Source organism: Pocillopora verrucosa, chromosome 3 (assembly GCF_036669915.1).
Source record: "Pocillopora verrucosa isolate sample1 chromosome 3, ASM3666991v2, whole genome shotgun sequence".
Taxonomy (NCBI): Eukaryota; Metazoa; Cnidaria; class Anthozoa; order Scleractinia; family Pocilloporidae; genus Pocillopora; species Pocillopora verrucosa.
This window is the reverse complement of record NC_089314.1, coordinates 4,814,623-4,839,187: the sequence shown is the minus strand read 5'-3', so window position 1 is coordinate 4,839,187 and position 24,565 is coordinate 4,814,623. Positions and strand designations below refer to the sequence as shown.

At 37.6% G+C, this 24,565-nt stretch overlaps 1 protein-coding gene across 1 annotated transcript in view; it reads right to left on the bottom strand.

Moving 5' to 3' along the window:
- LOC131796574 (uncharacterized) overlaps positions 1 to 23,148 on the bottom strand; it is a 34,170-nt gene extending 11,022 nt beyond the window's left edge. Inside the window, exons 1-32 of the mRNA XM_059114174.2 lie at positions 23,012 to 23,148; positions 21,824 to 21,982; positions 20,765 to 20,935; positions 19,264 to 19,452; positions 18,925 to 19,095; positions 18,285 to 18,473; positions 17,240 to 17,469; positions 16,175 to 16,407; positions 15,445 to 15,663; positions 14,735 to 14,993; positions 13,818 to 13,935; positions 12,934 to 13,139; positions 12,161 to 12,399; positions 11,170 to 11,275; positions 10,557 to 10,718; positions 9,643 to 9,774; positions 8,889 to 9,020; positions 8,439 to 8,645; positions 7,714 to 7,939; positions 7,266 to 7,315; positions 6,717 to 6,867; positions 6,183 to 6,348; positions 5,513 to 5,778; positions 4,809 to 4,969; positions 4,420 to 4,579; positions 3,741 to 3,873; positions 3,218 to 3,410; positions 2,428 to 2,530; positions 1,969 to 2,082; positions 1,446 to 1,619; positions 931 to 1,170; positions 124 to 255 (exon numbers count right to left, since the gene is read on the bottom strand). Of these exons, the coding sequence (XP_058970157.2) occupies positions 124 to 255; positions 931 to 1,170; positions 1,446 to 1,619; positions 1,969 to 2,082; positions 2,428 to 2,530; positions 3,218 to 3,410; positions 3,741 to 3,873; positions 4,420 to 4,579; positions 4,809 to 4,969; positions 5,513 to 5,778; positions 6,183 to 6,348; positions 6,717 to 6,867; positions 7,266 to 7,315; positions 7,714 to 7,939; positions 8,439 to 8,645; positions 8,889 to 9,020; positions 9,643 to 9,774; positions 10,557 to 10,718; positions 11,170 to 11,275; positions 12,161 to 12,399; positions 12,934 to 13,139; positions 13,818 to 13,935; positions 14,735 to 14,993; positions 15,445 to 15,663; positions 16,175 to 16,407; positions 17,240 to 17,469; positions 18,285 to 18,473; positions 18,925 to 19,095; positions 19,264 to 19,452; positions 20,765 to 20,935; positions 21,824 to 21,982; positions 23,012 to 23,084 (5,464 nt within the window). The 5' untranslated portion in view covers positions 23,085 to 23,148. The remainder of the gene's footprint in view (positions 1 to 123; positions 256 to 930; positions 1,171 to 1,445; positions 1,620 to 1,968; positions 2,083 to 2,427; positions 2,531 to 3,217; positions 3,411 to 3,740; positions 3,874 to 4,419; positions 4,580 to 4,808; positions 4,970 to 5,512; positions 5,779 to 6,182; positions 6,349 to 6,716; positions 6,868 to 7,265; positions 7,316 to 7,713; positions 7,940 to 8,438; positions 8,646 to 8,888; positions 9,021 to 9,642; positions 9,775 to 10,556; positions 10,719 to 11,169; positions 11,276 to 12,160; positions 12,400 to 12,933; positions 13,140 to 13,817; positions 13,936 to 14,734; positions 14,994 to 15,444; positions 15,664 to 16,174; positions 16,408 to 17,239; positions 17,470 to 18,284; positions 18,474 to 18,924; positions 19,096 to 19,263; positions 19,453 to 20,764; positions 20,936 to 21,823; positions 21,983 to 23,011) is intronic.
- Between the last annotated feature and the right edge of the window lie 1,417 nt (positions 23,149 to 24,565).

Genomic DNA, 24,565 nt, shown 5'->3' with positions numbered 1-24,565 from the left:
AAACAATAACATCCTTTTTAAGCCTGTGCCTTATCTATTATTTGACGATTATTTTTATCTTTTATCATTTGTAGTTTTATCTTTTTATCTTTTGTCATTTGTAGTTTTACAGCGCTCACTCACCTATACATGTTTTGCTATCGTAAGCCAAAGTGTAACCAGGCCAACAGCCACATTGGACTTTCAGGTTACACAGGTTATAACAAACCTGTGAGCAGCCGCCATTGTCCAGTTGACAAAGATCCGCCATGACACCTGGAAATGTGGAAAAGACAAATAAAATAGATAGATTTATAAGTTCTTCGAAAACAAACCAAAACATCAGAAAAAGCCAACCTACATTAACCGTATGAATTCCATAAGCCGCATCTTTGTTTCTCACTCACAGCTTAGTGTTATACATACTTTAACTTGTAGATTAGTTGAGTCAAGATAGGTTATGCACTTATTTCAAGACAACAACTTTTCATATTCTTACAAATTGTTTGTCAGAGAGTGTGTTAGAATCTCAAGAAGAGGATACACGATGATCACTTGAGGGTTGAAGCAGATAGAAAAAAGTTGTTCCCTGATTTTTGTTTGGTTCATTTACTCTACTGGAGAGCAATAATCTTGGCAAGTTCTCTAGACGCGATAGTTTCGTGGTATCACAATGGCTTTGCGTGTAAAAATAGAACTAATCATATACAACCCTAGCGATGATCCAGATACTCAGATTTCATGATGTCGTGCTATCCTTGTAATTTTATTCTAAATGAGTCCTTCTTTTCCTCAAAACACTGCTGTCACATTATCCTTCTGAAAGATTCCAAAACTATGCACACAAGCACATCGATCTGTGAGCTAGAAATCTGCTTTTAATCGTAAATTACTAGTACAGTCAACTTTAAAATACGTCCTATCTTCACTAAATAATTTCAACACACTCACCGACTCTGGAGTAAACTGTTACTTCACACATTGAAAGTTCTCCTTCTCCAAACATCTGAACAGAAACATAACGTCCAGGGATTGGTGGATCACACTGAAGCCGCAGAGCTTGTCCCTGGCCCACAGTCCTCACGCGGTCACTACATGTGGGGTTCTGCAGATTGTCTTTGTTGACTCCAACTCTGACATCAAAGTTCGTGAGTTTCTCGAAGTCGTAATAACGATTTACGATCATCACGTCTGAAAGGTAAAAGGGGCAGATATTGAAATTGTGCTTTAGAATTTTTTAATAATTTACCTTAATTTACGACTGTTCTGTGGTGAAGCATGGAAATGGAAATGGAAACCACATCGGGGAGCTGAGAAATTAATTTTATTTATGGCAGCGGACTAACCTCAGATATAAAAGCTTCAAAATAATGTAGAGAAATAACCATTAAAACCATCAATGGCAATGAGCTTTGTCGCTAGAGACAGCTATACATGCCATTACTCCAACAAACATCAGGACATACCCGTTACAATGTATTCTCGTCCAAGATCAACTCTCCACCATGGATTTTGTTCTTTCTTGGTATGCATGCACGATTTACTGTCATAGTAAGGTGTGTACACCTCATCTACAGCTCTGCTGCTGAATCCGTTGTAGTTAGTACTTGATTGCTCAGTTGTCTTCTTGTAGGCAAGATCTGGTCAGCAAACCATAAGGGAATTAACACAAGTTGTACTCCCCAAACCAGTTTTCAAAAAAATGACCCAAAAGCCAGATAAAAAAGCTCCAAATAACCTCCATAAATTTTATCAAATGAGACAAGAGAGATCTTTACTGTGAACTTTTATGTACAGCGCTTGGAACCTATCTTACTAATACTGGTTTCTGCAGTTTTGATTTTGTAAATTAAAAAAAATTGAACGATGCACCTCGATATTTAAAATGTGATAGGGCATTCGTCTCCAGCGAGATATAAGTTTTGATATTGGCGAGATTTAGTAGGGGGCAGAACGTTAAGTAATTATTTAAATTCATGTGCCACTTACTTTTGGAGAACTTGCTACAAATGCTTAAAATTGATTCATCCATGACCTCAAATCTCTGGTCGAGACGGGCAGCGTCAAAATATCCACATTTGTCCAAGTGAATATAAGGATCAGCTGTGAAGAGATGATTAAGACGAAAGGTAATTTATCTTTTTTGGGTTGCATGTCGCATGATCAATAAAGAATCTCAATATTTTCTGCCTTTTGTCACTTTTCTAACATTCTACTCGATTTTATGCTTTTGGCCGTACATTGATTGGCCCGATTTTCCTTTATGCTATCCCATTGCAACAACTGTAAAGGCGACAAATTAAGGCTTTTAAGACTGATTGAACAGAACATGAATTTATCCGATAAAAAAGTCCACAGCTAATTATTGACCAGCGTGTGCGTACACGAAGAGATGCGCAACAGAAATGCGTGAATGTCCTGATTTGCTGCAAAAGAAAAACATCTTACTTGGTATGAAGCTAAACTTGAGATGTTCTTTATTGACGGTGACGGCACTGTTTTCACAGTTGCTGGACAAAACAATTTCATCTGAATTTGCTGGAAGCATAACCTTAAACATAACAGATGCACAATAATAGTTAAATAAGTCATAATCGCTTATCATTGGCTCGTGTAAATCCACCAAGTAATGAAGTATATTCATTCAGCTGGAAGAGAGGGTTTATAGGCGCCCTGGTGCAAACAGGATGCGACGAAAATGGATCGTCCCTCATTATTCTACTGTTAACACTGAACGTTTCAGCAGCGGTGCAGTTCAAATATTTTGCAACAGATTACTGTTTTGATAAAGCCTTCAAGTTCAGTTGATAAATATAAGAAGGTTCCAGCTAAAAAATATCATCAGTTAAGTAAAATTATTAATCATAAATTTGAACATTAGATAGGACCTTAAAATGTAGATATTTATTTTACGATCGTATATTATAAGGTAGTTTTCTAGGCCTTACTTTAAAATTATTGTCTAGGCAACCATCTATTCATTTATGTATATAAATGCGACCCCACAAGCTGCAAAGCGCAAATCCTCATCGCGTTTAAAAAGGAAATCATCATAATTATTATTATTATTATTGTTAGTTTTCAGTTTCGGACCATATACCAGGGTCTGAATGCAGCAAGAAAGGGCATGGAAGTCCCCTGTACTCCCCCTTACAGGAGCATGTAATAGAAAGCTACCATTGCCCCTTGCGCTGATAAACTTTGAAAAATTCCGTTAAAAGTAAAATGTTTGACATACCCCTGATTTCGTGTTCACACATTTTTTGCTACCGACGTGTTGAAGGGATCCTCCTGTAGTGAAACTAAACTGATGTCCCCCACATGATGAATATAAACCAAGGGCCACACCATCTGCAATTGCTCCCATTGGCTGCACACATTTCCCGCTCAGGGTATGTTTAAGATTGCCGTTGTCTAAAACAAACTCCAATCTGGCAAAAGAACATAAACGTTTATATTTAACGCAGATTGAACCCGCTTGAAAACAATTGATCCTGCGCCGGTTGTATATTTTCCTGATGAGCGTAGTACCAGTATCTTCAGAATTTCGGGGGAGGGGGTGGGGGCCAGCGGTGCCCAGCTGAGATAACCGAACTTTGAGTGATTTTTTTTATTTCTGTGATTAAGATAAGGCTCTTCTGGCTTACGTCAGTTTAAAAATTTCCTTTTAGTGTTTCGCGGATAATTCAGTTTTGCTGTGCTCGCTTCCGATTGTGACGTGTGAGCTTTATGAGCTATAAAAAAAAAGATACAATTATCACCTGCTCTCACTGCATCCAGCGTAGATCACTAGCTTGTTTCCTTCAACAACATTAGTTCCACCACCGCTTGGGTGAATACATTTGAGTGAACCGAGGTGAACTAACGAACCTGGTCCGTCAAGACTCGTGGTGCCTTCGAAAAAAAAAAAAAGGTGGTTAAGCATATAAATAAACCAATAATTAATAAATATTAAAGAAAACAAAATAAAGAAAGTAAGACATGTGTAGCTTTAATTTAGTAAGCATAGCCCAATTTAGCGAAGACCAAACCTGAAGAAGCGGTATTGGAAACAAGACTTTAGTTTAACTTCCAATTCTTTCGGTTAACGTCCCCTCCTGAACAATGGATAGGTGGAAGACGAAACCTTACGACCTATAACCCTTGGTGTGTCTTGATTTTGGAGAAAGTTTTTTTCGGAAAGGAAACTCATATCAAGTCTACTCAGTCATTTTAAATTTGAAACGTCTTGCTCTGTCGCAAGAGCTAATCGGGTTACGGCATGGACGGTGGGTTGAGAAAAACATTCTTTCTTATTTTCTTTCAAAGTGGATGGAAACCCGTTGTGTTGGGAAGATTTTCCTCTGTGCATCTGTCTGCAAATGTAAGCTATATAATAAACGTTCAACGGAGGTTTCCTTAGACACGCGGCTGTTTCAGTTGAATTAGTATGTCACTTACCCAGAGTCCAGCATTGATTGGCTCTTCGTCTTTTGATACTTCTAACTGCCAAGTCACACTGGAAATTCTGATCGTCTTGGGCCGGGTCACATTTAGTTTGTATCAGCTTCGAACCCTGAGAGGCTCCGTTTGTATCGATACACAAATCAGACCAAGTGTTCTATTAAGTAAAAAAAAATGACTAAAATGGTAATAATATAGATAATATATATTATATAATAATATAATAGATAATAGGTTTTGGCAATGTTGTTTTGTCTCTGAATTTCAACAGATTTCTTAGCTAGTCATCCCTACTAACTATGAAAAAACATACCAAAAATTCTGATTGAAGACATTGAAGGAGAATTTGAGTATTTCATTCATAGTCGCAATGCGAGACTACAAACCTGGATTTGTCCTTTAAGGGTATAAGCCCAATTCTGTCTCTCATCAGTTTCGTTGCAGCCCGTTACTTTGATAAGGGCACCATCGTCCTTTGAGTCCACGTACAAACAAGGACCGAAAATATCATCAGTTGCTGATTGCTGGTTTTCGATCAAGAATTGCTCTGGGAATGATAGGAAACATAGGACTTGGTAAGTAATTGATGGATAACGAGCAGGGATGGCTAACTAAATTTTCTGCATTATAATGCATGACAGGTTTTGTCTATTAATCTGGTTAACGAAGACGTATCCTCTAGAACATTTAATTTCTTCTGTTTTGGTTTCCAAGATGAACCTAGGCAACCTGCTCTTTTGAGTTTTTTCTATGTTTGCAAGGTAGCTTTAAATCTCATTGGCTAGTGGCATGTTCTCATTTGTTTTCAAACATTTCACGAACGAAACTTGGGATTCTTTTTAGGTTTGATGCACATGAAGAGAACTCGTGTAAAATGTAGAGTTAACCCTTTACACCCTTACATCAGTATGCATATTCTCCATAATGCTCTCTATACATTTTCTAAGGTGCTGACAAGGAGAATTTGATCAATAATCAAGAGCGTCTTTGGTTGGTGATCATTTACTTCATTTCGTGGCTTTAATGTTTGATTATATAGAGGAATTAAGTGCTGGTCATTATTAGGGTCCAAAACGGTAAAAGTACACACCTGACATTTCGAGGTCAACAAACGGGTTCGGGGAGTCGTAATAGTCTGTCTCAGTGTCTGTGGCGTCCTTCTGATTCGTTTTGTCTTTGTACCATTCTGTTGATTTATCAGATGTCGCCCTTAGGCTTCCCACTGGATCTCGAAGGTTGAAGCTAACAGCAAGGAAGAGATCCTTTCCAAATATGACCAAGTCAACACCGGCCGTGAATATCATGTCAGGAAATCCACCCGAGGCGTAGGTAGACAGTGCAAATTCAATCAAGATACTGATGGTTATAAAAATGAGGAGATAAATGATTGAAAACGTCGAAAATTATGATCTAATGGTTCAATAAATCAATAAAGAGATGACAAGGTAAACAGACACATACAGATAAAGATACAGATAGAAAGACAGACAGATACAAAGTTAGATAGACAGATAGATAGATAAATGGATAGAGATAGAAGATAGACAGACAGACAGATAGACAGATAGAAAGATGGATAGATAGACGGATAGATATAAAGTTATATAGTCAAACATACAGCTAGATAGACAGATAAACAGATAGGCAGGTAGAAAGATCGATAGATAGACAGATAGATAAAAAGTTATATAGATAGGTAGGTAGATAGGTAGATATATAGATAGACAGATGGATACTATAGCATTGAAAACCATTCTTACCTCTTTACTCTAAATGCCGTTAAAATGAAATTGATAGCCTTTCCGACCCATCTAGTGGCAGCCTCGGTCAACTTCAGAAAACCGATAGCAACGTCGAGCACGTTACACAGACCCTTTGCTAAATGGTCCACTAGTTTGCATGTTCCCTCGCACAGGCTTGAAACCGCTGGCAACAGAAAGCAGTTGTGATCGTGAAAAATAGTTTGATTTAGCAAATGTCGTTAACAAAACCGCGTTCTAAACTATCTTGAAGTTAGCTGAATCTTTTATCGGAACATTCATTTTTTTTGAAGTGTCAAGAGGGCCGAAAGCTGGCAGTGGAAGGAAAATCATTTAATGAAAACAACCCTCTCATAGAGAATACGTAAAGCCCACCGCCTGCGTAAAACCACAATTTGGGCCAGACCTCTTGTAAATAACCGGTTCATAGTGATTCGAGCACTGTGTTATGCTACGTCTTCTTACACAATAACCCGAGACACCAAATTTTTAATGCACATGTGTGTCTAATGCTTTAACGAGAAGACCACCAACCTGAGCATCCACCACCAACGAGTCCTTCGCAAATAACTTTGCTGATAAACCGGCGACGGCGAAGATGGATGGCGAACTGTTCATTACGAATGTTATCCAACTCTCGCTTCTTTCTCCAGCCTTTGAACACTTTTTTGATCGCCTTTCCAACCTAATTTGAATAGATATGACATAATTATAGCCTAATTCAATACCGATAAATTTATAACGACGCGTTCAAAAAGCATTCATAACTTGTCAGACCAAGAACTACAACCATGTAATTATGAGATCCTATGACTTCCTTTGTGGGAGGTATTAGATGCCTGTCACATGACGTTTCCGCGAGACTGTGTGCTTCATATTTAAATACTCGTTCCATTGTAAGTTAACTTACCTTGTCGATGAAGAGAAACTTACTTTAATGGATAAAAGAATTGCTATGGAAATTGAGTTTCAAAGTTTCAAAAATTCATAAGATAACTTGGTTAAAATGTGTTGTGAGAAGAACCACTTTCATATCTAGCAACCAATTAATTAGAAACCCAGGCAACAGTTACAATTACTCACCGGGGCCAAAGCCTTGCCAATCTTTTTGAAAGTCTTCTTAACCCATTTTCCTAGAAGATAAAAAAATGGGCTTGGATGTAGATATCGAAACCTAAGCCTGTGTCCACGTTAAAGAGCTGATCGGTGAAACTTGTTGTGCGCGTGCTCGTATTTGCTCTAATTTAGGGTTAGAATGTAACTGTTGTAATGTAATTTTGAACTAAGAATGATAAGAATGAAGAAAGGAATCTAAGTATTGATATTATTGCTGGAATTTTAAGTTATATTTTATCGTAAATGGTGTTTGCATTATAAAAATGATGATGATAATAATAATAATAATGATAATAATAATAATAATAATAATAAAAATGAAAAAGTTGCTTTAGTAAAGCTTTTACATGAAGGAGAGCAGCAGATAAGTGCTATTTTACATTCCTAATCTAAATTTTGTCTGAACTGAACTTACCGGCAGCATCAACAACCCCGCCGATCCATTTGCCTGCATCATCCAAAAATCCTTTGCAATTTTTTTCAGCTTGTTTGCATTTAAGACTTTTACAGTTGTCACATTTAAGAGACATTTTTCTTTTACATTCCTCTTTCTTCGCGACAACAGACTGTCTGGCATCAGCTAAAGCTTTCTCTGCTGCATCGAAGGCTTCTTTTACTGATTTGGCTGCTGCGTCTAAAGCCTGACAGAGAGATGATTGCAACCAATGAGCATGGGCTGATGAAGCGTAAGTTAAACTAAATTTAGGTTAAGTCTTCACTGCAGCCTAGTGACTCATCCAACCGGAGCTTATCCGAGTTTCAATAGCATGTAGCGCCTTGTGTAATACTATTCCCCTGCTGATGGGATGACAAGGTTAGGGCCACAGAATTTCATCAGGCTTTCCTGACAATTCGTCAGAACCCAATATTACTCTTAGGTAAGGAGAAGCACTGTGAGAATTAGGGGTCTCACCCTGGAACACAATACAATGAACCAGCCAGGTCTCAAACCCAGACCTCTCAACTCGCACTCCAGCGCAGGAACTATAAGGTCGCGTCTCCCACTTAAGTCAAAGTAGTGTAACAGTTCATGTTAATGGTTTGAACCTATGAACTGATTAAAAAAATATTTAATCTACAAAAAATCCTGAATAGCAAACAAATAAAATTACAGATTAGGTGAGGAGTAATGCCACTTACATCGTTAATTCCGCTCAAGTCCACAGTGACTCTAACATAAAACGAGGCCGAAGCGAAGCTTAAAGAGTAACTTGCTGACAAAAATACTTCCGCTTTTATAAGGTTCAGGAAATTTCCTTGGATCAGCAGCTCCATGCGAGTCATTGTTAGGTTCAGGCGACAGTAAGTTGAAATTCCCAACATCGATGTGTAACCCTCGACATACGCCTACGTGAAAAGATTAAGCAGAAACGTCAGCTATAGAAAGTCTTTACAGCAGCCAGTTGACATTATCAATTTAGCTGATAGAAAATAATTATCTTGTAATATCGCCCACCGACGGAGCACCACAGTTTCTTTAGATACTTACCCCCCCCCCCCCCCCCTTCATTCGTTTGTATAATTATTAAGCCAAAGACCGAAGTTTGTTGAATAATCTGGCCCTTAGTTCGTGATGGAGAAAGTACTTACCTCAATAAAAGGTGGATTCTTCCTGGCATCCACATAGAACCAAGGTCCATTTTCGCTGTCTGATGGGCTGCGAGTTATTGTCGCTATACCGAAGAAATCTATTGGGTCAGGCTTCAAGTCCACAAAAACGACCTGGAACAATACACTAATCTTAGTTAATATGGCAAAGGGTATTTGATATATAGAAAACGGAAGTTGATAGTTTCCTAAGAAAGAATTTGAAAATCTCTTTGTACAAAAATCGTGTGAACGAGATTTTTAGCAAAAAACATGCTAACATCCAATTTAATCTTTCCTTTAGGGTTATGAAACGAGGCTCGGTGGAAATAGAGCCGAGAAATCTTCAAGGAGCACCTTAGAAAAAAATTGAAACAAGGTCTATCCTCCATGTGCCGGATTTCGAAAGTACAAGTTAGTCTACAAATTTCTTATCTTGAAAGTGTAGTACTGGTATAAGTGTATAAACTTTTTTAGTCTTCTTTCTTCGTCATTTCAAATAGTTGGTTATCTTGTAGAGCGCCTGACTGCCATGCGATAAACCTCAGGCCCCTTTTCCTTCATGTTCTCTGTACTTGTAAGCAGGGGACGTAAATGAACCTACCACTTCCCGCAAAGGGTTCTGAAACGTACTTCTGGTGTTGTGGTCTGGCCTTGTTATTTTTAGGCCCCTATTTAACACAGCTTTAAGCTGAACTGGGCCAGCCTGTCTAAATATCGCGAATGAATAGATAATATCAAGAAATAATTAACTCACGTTCGATGACAATTTGACGTGAGCGTATATTTCCCATCCGAGAATGTTGACCCGTCCTTTGATCATGAATCCTTCGTAAATGTATGGTCCACCAGCGATACGCAAATCAACGTCAGCGGTAGAATACGAACCCTGAAAGTATTGAAACGTCGCACGGAAATTTCACAGATTGATTATACTTCTGCCTTAATGTACTAACGGTGACCGTTTACTGGGGTATCATCCCTTTCACTCCCAAGATGTTTTCAGCAATTCTCCTTACTGTCTGCCATACAATTGTTATGATGATCGTTTGGAGAATTTTGTTCTAGATCAACCAATAATCCCCCAACTTACAGTTTCCTCTATTCTCATTACTGGTTTACACGACACTGTATTGATATTTTGAGGAGAAATTCTGTCTTGATCACTCATGGGAGCTATATAAATATAGGGTTAATCTAACATTGAATTCTCATCATCAACCTATAATACAATGTAAGGTCATTGGCCGGGACTTTACTTTGATTTGGTCGAGAGTGTCAATTGAGCAAATGCTTTAAGGCAAGGAATTGAATTTCTTGCCGTTTGCTGTCAGCTGTTTGCGGGGTTAAGCGAAAATATTTCTTTTGTGAACGAATATGATTCATGAAAAAGTTATTAAAGTCGTACCATTATGCTCAGACTCAGTATTAACTCTTTTTTCGATTGATAGGAAAACGTTGCGTTTCAAATGATAAAACAAGTCTAAACTACTCAACTAGTCATAACAAAAAATTAAAGTAGTTAACAATAAAACAAAGCATTTTTGGAGAAATTAGAAGAAACAATAATTCCTACGGACAAAATATGAATGAAGGCGACTTGCAAAATCTATAACTATAGAATCTACTCGAAATGTCCTTATAAAACTTCTTTTAGATGAGTCGACTCACCTCAGCTCCTTCCGGAAAACCTGATTCTGCGACTGGGGGTGGAAGTTGAAAGGTGAACCCTAGAAGCCTTATTATCTTTCCCAATGTTAGGGCGGTAATAGATGCATAGAAGAACTGTGGTTCACCGACACCGATGTATGCGCTACCACCAAAGCAGTGACCCTAAGTGATACACAAAATATGAATTATTTGAATCTGGAGTAGCCAATGGTTGTGTTGGAAATACTCAAACCATATCGTCAAATAACAGATGTTTTTTTCAAATGATATTTCACAAAATGAAATGAAACCTGCTTCTCGGACAATTGACCCAGCTTTTGGGATTGATTTTTGGCGTTTTGCGAATAAGCCTGAATATTTTCAGGCTTTGACGGGATTCGAACCTGTACATCTCAATACCAGTTTGGGTCTATTGCCATCTCGTTGCTTCCTGGCACAATTGGTGACAGCGTGTATTTTGTCTCTTGGAGGCACGGGGTCGAATGCCATCGAAGCCCGAAATTTTTTAGTTTTTTTAAAGAAAGATTGTAATGTCTACTCAGAAAAAGAGTATAGCTTCAAATTGTGTAAAGACTCTGAGGAAATTGTGTACAATCTTATGTATTTTACTTACGTCGTTGTTAAAATCCGCTGGTATCAGACAGTCGACTCCAAATTCGACTCGAGCTCCAAACTGTACACCAGTGACGGGTATTGGCGCGCCGACCTTATACGTCAACCTACCGATCGAAATCAAAGAGTGCTGTTCATAGCAGGCTGGGCTTCATAAGAAAACAAAGAACAACCGAGGCGATCTAATTTGGTAGCTGTAGTTAGTTAAGCGAGGGAGTAACATTGCGAGAAATTATTTCAACACCACGACATCATTTTACTTGATAGCCTTAGGCTGGCTTTAGCATGGTTGGTTAAACAATACATGTTGGCACTCTACTGAGACTTGCAGAGAAAGGCATTAAAACAACTGGCCAAAGGTAGGCAGTGGAGTAACACTTTTGTCGCTGCAGATCACGGTCAGTGAACGGGATTACCAGAGAGTAGGTGAGCCAGTTTACAAATTAGGAAACTATTCTATTTGCGCACTTGATGATTTCAATTTTTCTGCTCATAAGAGTATGCCGAACCCTTGCTAGGAACTACGTTACAGTGGCTTAACTCACAATCGAGTTGTCTGGCACTCAAGGGTCGAATATAAGATCGCGAAATCAAGACGCGGTGTCTTGAGGGAAGCCAAGACCTTTCTTCTTTGTCCCACGTTTGGGTGAAAAGTAATAATAAACTTATCACTTATCTCATTATCATTCCTTGGTCGTTAAATAATTTGCTATATTTGCATACAGTTTAGAACACCACTAAAGAAACATTTAGGCTGTAGGTTTCCACGCCATGAGCGTTTTTGTGGTTTTGTAGGTTTTTTTTACCGAAAGATTTTAAGGATATCCTGTAAGAACGCAATAACTTCGATCGTCGGATAGATTCTCATATGCAGATTGTGGTCGTTGTTAAAAAAAAGATGCAACCATTCTGGAAGCATACAAGTGATTTTTTTCTCACTGCCAAGCATAGCTGGCTCCATCAATAGTAATTAATTTTTCAATACATCTTACCCAACGAAGATGTTTCCAAATGAGAGCCAAGGAATGGTGTAAGCTTTCCTCCACATGCCACGCATTCCCAGCTTTCCAGCAACTTGTGTTTGTAAGAAGTCGTATTCCAACACACCAAACAAAAACAGTTCGTTGTTAGGCGCTATGATACCGTCACGTTCAATTTCCCCGTTTACAGGTACTTTAATATCCGCGCGGAATCCCAACTTGATATGCTTTGTTGTCTCGTTCCAATCCGCCTAGAAAATGAAAATACATATACAACGAAAAATTAAAACGAAGAGAAACCGGCGAATCACAACTCCTTTTAATCCTTGATGCAGATTCATTTCAAGATCAATGGTTGTTTTTCTTTTTTTGCATTCGATCATTCGATTCAAATGGATGACCCTGGATGTCCGCCATGGGATGGATTTTTTAGCGGATACGTTTGTATAAAACAATACAGCAGCATTCTCTATAGATACACTCGATTGCAAAAACGTTGACACCTTGAAAGCATAAATTGTAACTGTAAACGTAAATCGTCCGAGTATGCTTTGGGCATACTTTTTTTCCAGCAATGTATTTTTTATTGCAAAGAATAAGAATAGTAAATTATTGATTATCATGATGGAAATGAGGTTATTGTTTAAACACTACCCACAAATCCGTCGGGTCTCATCGTTCACGGTTTATGCTTTCAAGGTGTCAACGTTTTTGCAATCGAGTGTATGTCGGTCATAGAACAATTTTGTTTGAACTTTACGAAATTATTTAGGGCCAGTTATTACCTCTACGTAGAGTTCGAGCTTATGGAAGTAGAGCCCATCCCAAAGTCGGATATTAGCAAAGCCTGTGGCTATTCGTATTTTCTTCCACTCAAACTGACCAGTGATGTAAAACTGTACTGTGGGGCCTAGGATCATCTTAGAGATTTCGCACATTTTGTTACTTTTGCAATCTTTCGGTAGAACCAGCTGTGCTGCTGCAAAGATCCCTGTAAAGATAGATTTTAAAATATTAGCAATGTGTGAGTGATACCAAATGCCCCGATTAATTAGCATTGAATAAAAAAGAATGGAACGAAAACACATGTAAGGAATGGAACAAAAATAGAGAAAAAACCAAGCGGGACAAACTTAAATCACATAACGAAGAGAATGGTATTCATCGTGGTAAATACATCAGTTAAGAAAAGTCATCGTCCTTTTCACAATGTTAATAACTCGGCACTATGGTTCGAATCCTGATTGGGAGTGACTCCAGCATAAGAAAAACGATAATGCCTCAGTTTGGGCTCCATGCAACTAATATCGTTTTACGTCAATCACCTCTGGGATTTGAGGAAGAAGGGAGTGGTTGATAGATATAAAGGTTTAATTACCACATCTTAGACTAGAAGTCTTGAAGAGCAGTTTTCAACTGACAATCGAAAAACCAAAAACAAAGTAATCACGACGGACAATCATAACAAAGGTTTACATCTTTATTTACTAATGGGCTCTCAAACTAAAAATAGGCAAACCACCAAAAACGCAGGAAAAGTCATGATTGATTTTGGTTTTGCGTCTGATTTGGTAAGAGAATGGCGTGAGATTTGTGGACCATAATCACAAAAATACAACGGATTACTTTGAAAATATGATTGAAAATGGCTCTTGTAGGTAGTACTAACCTTTTGGAACAGTGGTTGTCACTTGAGTGTGGAGGGGCTCTTTGGAATACTTAGTCTCGTCGTCTGTCACGATTTGCTGAAATCCTATCTCCTCAGTTGGGTGAAAAGATACTCCAATCTGAAGGAAGGAAACGTTTCTATCAACTGGGTAGGAAATCAATGCTTCATATGGTTACCTCAAGTATGAACTTGGCGATAAAAAAGGTAATAATAATAATGCAGTGCTTCTGAATCAAAGGCAAGGTTACAACAGAAAAGACCATTCAAAATGGATGCGGTCATTTTTTTTTAATCGATTTTAATTTAACCCTTCTTTTTCATCAACGAGTTCAACAACGTGTTCTGAATTCCTTTCCTCTTTGGAGTTTACATCAGTAATCATCTTTGTCTTCGTAGGAACTGTGCTATGCTTTTCTTTTGCTCAAAAATAAAGAACGCGGACATAACGAAAACTGCTTTTATGACTAAAAGACGCAGGGTTTGAAGGGATATTCTTGCTCATTAGAGAGTAAATACTGTGTAAAATTATGAAGCCAGCAGCGTTGTGATTTTTCAAATACTAACCTAAAAGTATGAAAATCGTCCTTAATTTGCTACTTTAGCGATTTAGGACACCGTAGATTTAACTGTATTAATTTTTGATTGAATTAGATTAATATTCTAGGACTTCTTTTGTGCGTGACCTGGTTACTGAGCTGTTGTTGTTGTTTTTGTTATTGCTGTAGTTGTCGTTGCAGTTGTTATTGATGTCATCGTCCATACTCGAATTTTTAAGACAATCGAGAACAAACCCCTAATGATTCGGTTACTCTTGGAGCATCAAAACGAGTGAAGTATTCAAATTGTCTAAATATCTCCTAAAAGCGTTGGCAGGAGTTGTATGATATCCTGAACATAGTTATTCTCACTAAGCTTACCTGTAGCTCCAATCCAATGGCATCAAGGAAATCTACTCCAATTCCTGACAGTTTTTCGGACAATGCACCAAATGATTCGCTATCAAATGAAAATCCAACAGCGAACGTTGGTCTTCCAAATCTGTACCCTGTGATGACCTCGACGTGAATGGGCACGCCGCCGGCGTCGATTGATCCAGTGAAACGATATACGCCGACTTTGTCAATTTTTCTCAGCAACTCCACAGGCTTCATGGTAAAATCCCATAATCCTGCTCCCCTTTAAGCGAAAAAAAAAGATTTGCAAAAGGGAAAAGGAAATCAGCAGTGAAAGCACTCCAAACGTTGAGATGTACCGATAAACAGGTTCTTTCTTGGTTTCATGTAACATTTCTTGCGATATTTAGTGCCTAACTAACATGTATTGTGATACCGGCGTATTTGAGATGAATATTTTCATTTTAGTCTCAGATTTTAAGGCGTGCAGTTACCAAAAGAAAATGATGAAAATCAACCCAATATACGTAACTAAAAAGGGTTCTGACAAAGAGCTAACGCCTGAAACATCAGCTTAGAAATTGTTAAAGGTGGATTGTACGTTATCAACTCAGTTTGTAAAACCAATTTCTCTTGTTATACCCCCACAGACGCAGCACAACAGTTCTTCAGAAAATTATCCCCTTTATCAAAAAAAAAGAAAAGAAAACGGTCGAAGTATGAATGAAACGTACTTTAGGGCATTGACGAAGAAATCTGGAAGAGAATTGGGATTGATACCAAATGATGACAGCATGTCCATAAATGTACCAGAATCAGCCTTTCCTTTGGCGTATACTGAACCACTATTGACATCTTTCTTTACTTCTGTGTCAAAAACATTTCCTGTATCCAGTGTGTAGCTACCCTTAGCTTTAAATGTCTGAGAGTTTCCTTCTGTGTAGTACGAGAACCTGAAAGTCAAGCAAGAATGAATGAGATGCATCCATACAGCAGAGCCAAGGTCTATGCTATGCATCAAGATTTACAAACTATGCATCAAGATTTACACTTCATGAGTCAACCCTTTAACCCCAACAGTGACTAGCATTTAATTTCTCAATACATTATCACCACTGAATCAAACAATAAATTTAGGAGAATACAGAAATCCCCCCACTCAAGAAGCTCTTAAATGTTAAACAAATTCTCCTTCTCATCACCATAGGAAATCTAAGGAGAATAGTATGGAGAACCGACATGCGTACTGATGTTTGGGTGGAAACGGGTTATAACCTTCAAATTCCAGGAACACAGCAAACATAGTTGAGCACTTCCTCAGCACTGATTCATTATTTTTAAAACGTGCCAAATATTATGGCACGATTTACTCGAATTTCATCCCTTTTTTTTTTAGTTTTTACTCGAAAATGTCGAAGACGCCTCATTTTTATTTGTTTGAAATGCTACTCCGTTGGCACTAACCTGACATCCGTCATCTTATAACCGGAAATGGGCACGTATTCTGCTGATCTATCGACCTGAAACTCGTATTTTCTTAGCGCTTGCGCCTCATCTATCCAGATAGAAAAACCTAAGACGTTTTCTGCCTGATCGGTCTTGGTCCACCCTGGAATAGCGGAGGTTTGAGCGTAGTAGGTTGCTATGTTGTCGACGACCTTCTTAATGGTTACCGGGTCGACTGTCTCAAAACACACCTGTCAAGGGAAGAGGAATGGTTTATGAAAAAATGAATTCATAGTTAACAAGGTTTTCAAGACTGAGCGTGCGCGACAATCAAAACAATTTAATCCTTTTGAACCGACTGAGAAATAAAAATTACCCGTTGATTCTTTCAGATATAATGTGTGAAAACCAAAACAAAAGATGTGCTCGATCTGTGTACAACCAACTTAAACTTTTGGACAATTGAATGGGGATAGGAAATTGACATGCAAAGAAATTATGAAGAAATGGCTTAAAGTAGGCAAACAGGACATAAATAGAACAAATCCAGTACGTTAGTCGGTTACTATTAACACACTAAAGCGAAAATTTTCATAATATTATAGTCAGCGTAACTAGATTTGCTTAAATCACAGGCGGCCCAAGCTCTAGCTCTGAGATGATCATCTTGCGAAATAAGAGTCATAGAGAAATTATAAGAGTTTTTATGGAAATATTTACGACCGCTCTTAGCAATAAAAAAGTAAGTCAGATTTTCAATAAAATACCTCACCTTACTTCCACAGTGCATCGCTTGTTACCTGAACGCTTTTTATGTTGAAAAGAACCCATTTTGGCGAATTTATCAGTTTTCTAGGTTTATTACATTAGAGAAACCTGGAAATGGATGACTCGCTAAAATGGGTCGTATGCGACGCGATCTTAGTGGCTATTGAAGTGGTTACCCAAAAGCTTACCTGAGCCTTAGGGATACAAAATCCACGTGCCACTCATTTTTAAATGAAATACTCAAATCGACCCGTAGTCTAATGCCTATCGGTTTCTTAACCAGTAACCCTTGTTAATGTGTATCAGTTCACAAACCTTGGTGAGATTTTTTTTTCCATAATCATCCTTGTCGTCCGGCTCGATTAGAATTGCAAACCATCCACTCTCCAGCTCAGATTTGATGAAAGAAAAGCTCGAATATACAGCAAAAGGCACGTTTTGTTTGTAAGCTCCAGTAGCTGAGAATTTTTCCGTTGCTGTACATTCGAGACCAATCCAGGAATTTGGATCTGCTGCTGTTTTGTCTGGTTTGTCCGGCTGAGGCACTATGAAAAAGAATAAAAGTAACAAACATATTACCAGAAGAAGAAGAGAGTTATGGATTCCTATTATATGTTGGCCACTCGGTGCTATTCCACGGGTCAGGTGCAATTGAGTATCCTATCAATGAGCTTCGTAAAAACTCATCCTTTATGACTATAACTCTGCAACAAAAGAAGGACTAGCATCCTTTTCATAACGAGAAGCACTACAGCAACTATTCGCCTCATGCCACAGACTGGAATAAGCTAAGGCAGAAAGACTATCTGTCTTAAATGCTGACATGTACCCTTACCTACTCCTTCCTGGTTAGAGTGCTAACTAATGCTTGTTATACTCAGCATATTAGCAGGTTTTCCTTACTCATTTGATACCAATTCATAATTGTGCGGAGAGAGCCTTTGCAAGCTGGAACGCTTTCTAAATTAAGTGACTAGACCTCGAACATGGTCCTTGCGATTAGAGGCACAGCGCACTATCAACGAGGCCATTTCTACCCTGCTAAGAGGTCCTGGTCTTATTTTCTTTAGTTTTCGTGGCTATGCGATTTTTACAGGTAATGATTCAACGATTGAATAAGCTCAAGACTCAAAAACGTAGCGCGAGCCGGTAGAGTTAGTGAAAATTGTTATGTATTTGTTGTCCTTACTCGTTCCAAATTTAACTAGAAACCTCTTTAATTTTGTATTAAAATAATACCGATTTAATTTTTTCAATTGTCTGCAATGTTTGACATCAATTGAGGTATTTTGAGTGTTGTATTCATGTGATCATCCCTGTGAAAAGAAATCGACCTTCTTATACTAGAACTTTTTCTTACCAGAGCATCCATCTGCCTGTGTGGGACAATCTTTATTTTCCTGTGCGAGGCCAACACACTCGTCTCCGCCATTTGCTGGGGGAGGATTGGTACAAGTTCTAGTTCGTGTCTTGTGACCTTGAAGACAATACTTGGGTTCTGTGCACGTGCTCCAGTCAGACCAAGTTGAAAAGACGCCGTCCACAGCACCTGGAAAAATATTTTTGATCGCTCAGCATTAAAAAGAATTGACAAGCGAGTCGAGGTATGAGATGATTATTTTGTGTTCGTACAGCAGCTGCAGTTTGTTATTCGATTTGACTTTTTCCTTTTTTTCCGATTTGAACATATTGTATTTTAGATGGATTCTGGATAGGAATTTTATCTTTTTTCTTCATTAATCCTTCATAAGTATTGCAAATGGGTGTGCTTTCATTATTTAAGAATCTATAGAACGACAGCATGAAAATGATTTGCTGGAGGCGGATTTGTTACATTTGAGTATTTGACCCCGATATGTAATCTCTCTCAATCTGATTGGTTAATACTTTGTTGGTACCGGCGTGACATTTCGTAAGACTTTCTAATAAAGTGCTCCACTACATTTTTGAAAGTTTGTTATTCTCATTGCTGAACTCATTACTCGTTTAAAATTTCCTACCAGGGCATGATGTTAGTTTACAGCTTTTGGCTTGATCGAAGTCACCACTGCAATTTTGACCTTGATTGGCAGGAACAGGGCTGTCGCACAGTCTGCTTCTAGACTGGGTACCAGTACCACATGTTTCACTGCAAGCTGACCAAGCTGACCATAAGCCAAAACCACCATCCACTGCACATAAATAAAAAGTTGAAGAAATGAATTAGTTGATGCGGAGATTTTTACTTTTTGATTGAAAATAGAAATAATTAATGAAAAATTGATATATAGGTAAGTGAATGATATAGCAACTGAGAACATTTTGTCCTCAAGTCATTGTAGAGGAAAGCATTCACTTACCTGGACATGGTGTGAAGCAAGCTTTAGTCACTTCCGTGTCGTTACCAGGACAGCTTGCACCGCCATTCATCGGAGGTGGTTGGTTACAAATCCTACTTCTGCGTAAAACAGATCCACCTGATATACCACATGTCTTGGAACACGTTTCCCAAGGGGACCAGGAACTCCATCCACCGTCAAGAGGGGAAGCTAAAAAAAACGCAAAGTCGTCAAAAACGACAGCTCATAAGCCTTGAACTATTTTGAAACAGAAAGTTTCTGACGCAGAATAAGCCGATTCAAAAGCTAATCTTACAAAATGAATTATTTTGCATTTGAAATCGCTCTTGTTATTTAAACTATAACCCGAAAGATAATTTGCCTAAATACACGATTGCAGAATGTTCTGGTCCATCTAAACCTTCGCCTGAAACTTCTTCCACGTTGATTATCTTGCAGAGTTTTAGAATTGAATTTAAATTACTTATTTTAGCGTTCAAGGCTATCCACAGGCTGGCACCTCACTACATTACGGATCTAGCTAGTTAACGTTAAGCAACAATTCGGACGTATGATGTTACGATCTCAGTCTGAACTACAATTATTGCCACCCAGGACCATAACTAAGAAAACTTTAGGTGATAGATCATTTATGGCATCTGCTCCAAAACTTTGGAACAGATTGCCATCAAATATAAGAGCAGTAAATGATCTTAATTGCTTTAAAACACTTCTTAAAACACATCTCTTTAGACAGGCATTTTTCATGTCAGCTTTTATAGTTCGTTTTTAGTTAGTCAAATTGTATATTCTTAGCCTTTTATAGTTAGTTTTCATATTTTATTTTGCTTCGTCTTATTGTATAGCGCGTTAGACCATATCCACATGTATTTTGCGCTATATAAGTAATAAATTATTATTATAGAGTATAGTGAGAGTACAAACTCATGCCTTTAAGAGAAGAGCCCAGGGGAAATGCTTTCACATCTCATGCCAACGGCAGCTTAAGCAAAAAATGTCGTCACCACATCAAAATGAAAGATGAAGCAAAGTTCTCAAAATAGCTGCGCCAATTGCAATCTACCAAACATCACACATCAAACTTTATCACGGACTCAGTAACCAATAAACTGTAGTTCTTAAAATAGCTGCGCCATAGGAACGCGTGTGAAAATTACGTTTGAAAAAATTATCATTAAAATGTGCGTATGTGTGGGGGATAAGATTCCTCAATTCATCCTCTTTGAATTAAAATTCCAAAATTAGCGATTCTTTCGCAGCAAAAATGCTAGACATTGGAACTTAAAGCATGTTCTGCTTAACATATTATCTTCCAATGATTTATGTTTCCGGTTATTATTAAAAAAAATGTTTTTGAAATAAACGCCACATCAGAACGCTTCAACTTCATCACACATCACGGGTTTTAATCTGGTAAAAACGGTACACTCGGCTAGAATTCTTCGTTCTGAAACCTTGGAGCTGAAAGAGAGCACCTTTGACAGGATATCAAATTCCTTACTTGGGCATGGGGAAATACATTCCAGCTTTGTTTGAAATGTGTCTCCAGAACAAGGCTGTCCGTCTGAAGTAGGGGTGGGATTAGTGCACGTTCTTGACCTGTTCACTGCAGATCCCCCGCACGGGTTATCACACAGAGACCACTGACTCCATTCTGTAAAACCGCCGTCGACTGCAATGATTGATGATTAAAGGTGTGTTAATAGGCTATAGATACTGTGTGTCATAATAAAGGAACATGTAAAGGCAATGCTTTAATTTTATAGCAGATTCAAACGTTCAAGTTCTTTCTTATAGTTCCATTTCGTCCCTTAGAGCTTGAAGTAGGTAATAATTTTTTCAGTGTTCTGGAGAACATTTTAACAAAGGACAAAATCGAAAATCGGGGATTTCTGGTTGAATTTCTAAAGGAAACATTTTCACTTAACGTGGTATATGGGAAAAATGGACTGAAAAAACTTTAAGTTTTAACTTAATGTAAACTTTGAATTTTCTTGCGTCGTAGGAGCCTTGCTGTCACCAGTTTACGACTCTGGGCCCAGTTGTTCGAAGGTTGATTAGTGCTAACCCAAGGTTAAATTTTAATCTGGTTTTCTTTATTCCTTTATTCAAATGCCTTGTCGGGATAGTTTCCCGTGTTCTTTTTAGAGCACCAAATAATCACATTCTAGACAAAAAGAATTCGAATGAATTTTCTTTTAAAACTGTCAAATCGGAAATCAGATTTCACACTAACCCTGGGTTATCTTAACCTAACTTTGAACAACCCGGCCCTGTTCTTTAACCCTTACAACCTAACATCAGTACTCATATTCTCCATAATGTGCTCACAAGGAGATTTGGTTTAACAATCAATCTTTAGTTTGTGGCAATTCCCTTCATTTTTTGTGAACTTAAGGTGTGATTCAGGGGAGATATTGTGTGGAGAAATTAGATGTTAGTCACCCTCAGTGATGAGCAAAAAGTTTTCTTTTCTTTACATGTGGCTCTGTCGCATAACGTGATGGAAATCGGGAGAATTAGTTGGAACCAGAGATGACAATTTTGGCGTAATACTCACTCAGGCAATCTAACTGCTCGGCACTATCTCCATCGCAGTACTTCCCATCTTCAGTCGGGATGGGATTGGTGCAAGTTCTTGTTCGAATGCGCTGATTTCCCGCGCAAACACCTGCTGCGCAGCCGCTCCACGCAGTCCAACCGGACCAACCGCCATCCACTGAAGCACAAGCGGCAAAAAAAATAAAAAATAGGGAAAGTTCGCGATTTAAAAACATTTTTTAAGGAATGAAAGAATCTAAACACATTTGCATAAGGTTTTAGTATCGTGAAAGATTAAATCATTTATATTAAGCCTTTTCATTGCTTAGGCATTGAGGAAAATAATCAAGAGAAAAAAAGAAGATATTTAAGTTAAAATTTTTTACGTTAAAATGTTTGTATAGGATGTATTCAAACCGTAGGTGTTTTTCGCACTGCCAAATGAAGCCAACGTGATGATGTATCATCGACAAAAATATTTTGAAAGAATCTTCCTCATCAGTATGATTTCAGTAATAAAGGAGGCGGAATTTTGTGAACATGACAAAAGAGTTTGTTGGAATCTTTCTTGCGTGTTAATGTAAAATTAAAAAAAAACATATTCACTATAATTTTATTTAGAGAAATTTAATGGACAGAAAAATAGTCTTGTTACTTTTCTACAGAAAAAGCTAATCAAACGATAAAAACTATTTGTCTATTTGGTAGTAGATTCCTTTTCAGTTTTGTTTTGTAAACCAAAGAACAAGAATTTTGCCTTCCAAAGGGTCTTAAATGCAAAAATATCTGCTTAGGCATGAAAAGTATACATGTACTCATCAAAAGGAGCGTACGTATTGAAGTAGCTACTTTCTCTCTAAGTGTACTGATTGACATAATTTGGAAATAAAACTTTGCGGAGATATGATTATGATTGAGTAATAATCATTTTTCCAAAAACTATCCGAGGGTCTTATAGCTATGTTAATCAACAATAAAATTAGAAAAAAGAAGTAAACAGAGAAAAATTAAGTTGGAGTCACCAAAAGAAACTACAAAAATTGATGGATCTTGGTTTTCAACTGGTATTAAAGAACACTGGAAATTAGATGAGTTTTAATGAGTTAACGGCAGCTTATTCAGCCTCTAATTCGAATGTGGTCCTAAGATTTTAGCTTTAAGTTGTTAACACACGAACACTTGAATTCAAAACGAATATTTTACTTACCAGCGCCTCTTGCAGAATTCCATAACGTCGCTAAAAGTAAGACTAAATTTAGGAGTTTTAAGTAACTTCTCATCGTAAATGAGTTAAAAAAATGAAAATTTATGTGAACTGTTTTGGGGCTAAAGCATAGCCTAGCACTCCTATCCAACGGAGTGGTGAATGTACATTAACTTAGCAAAGAAACGAAATATCATGATGCAGTTCAACGATATTGATTTATACACAGCTGAAATAATTCCGTAGAATCTATTTAGTTAGGTGAGCAATTAAAAAACGAAGGTTACCAATGCCAAACGGCTAAAAGCGTTAATTTATGTATATATGAATTCTTGAATTTCTCCCACCTGAAAATAAAAAGATCAAGAAAATGAAACCTTTTATTGACCCTTCGAGAACTTATTAGAGCTTGTCTCTTCTTAATTAGTATTTTCGGATGAAATATGTTAAATTATTTAAAGGTGACACTCAAAAATTCCTCCTATCGATTTAACTACAAACGTTTCGAACTCTCATTGGGAGTAAAGCTCTTTTCCTTTATAAACTCAAGACTCTATTCTCGAAGTGAAATTTATCGTAAAAGTCCGGGTTAAATGAGCTTTGACTTCAACAATAAAAATGTACCACCAGTTCTCAGCTCTCAGCAAAAGAATCAGCTAAATTGCATGTCGCAAGCATCTCTTTGAAAGTTGCTTGAATAGGGGGTTATTCGATAAAGTTATGTCTATTGATCGAGAAATAAATAGAAAGTTTTTAAACTTACAATTTTTTTGCAATAGAACTATGATAAATAGTAGCGAATACCATAAGAGCAGCCTTTGTATTGTTATTATCTTGACCCCTTTAACTTGGGCTGATATGTACATTTTAATCTCTTTATTTTAATTCTCGAACCCTACTCCAAAGTTCGGGGATTTTCGAATCAAGATTCGTTTTCTGCAAGCACTGTGAAGTTTGTTTACGTATAGTTGGGACAGAATATCAAATCGTTTGAAGAAATGTACAGTTCTATAAAAGAAAATTGGTTTCGGATACGCGAACAGGTGGTTGGTTCTCATGAAAAATAATTCATGTGCCATATTAGCATTGCTTACTATGACAAAACACATAAACATTTGCGACGTGACAATTAAGAGGTTTTCTTTTGCTTTTGTATTTTTTTTTTTTTTTTGCAAATGGAAGGACAAAATTTCCCTTCTGCCTTATCAAAATATACTTCAGGGATTCTACAATAACTCTCTTTATCTCTATTTCTTTGAGTCAATTTTTGCCAATAAAGATTTTGTCACTAAAATGTGCTGTCCTTGGCCCGCTGTAAAGTTTTGTCGGGTAAAATTTTTTCAGTAACTTTAAATTTTCCCTTGATCTTCTCGAGCTACTTTTTCTTTAATCCGAGAGTATCTCTTGCCTTAAAGTTTATCCTACTTACCAAGTTAAATAGAAATCAATCACGCAGAACGTAAAGTGCGTGTTTAGGTCACCGCCGGACAAATAATTATAAAAATTGAAACAAAGTGTGTAATTAGTAATAAATTCTAACTTTGCCCAGACACTCTT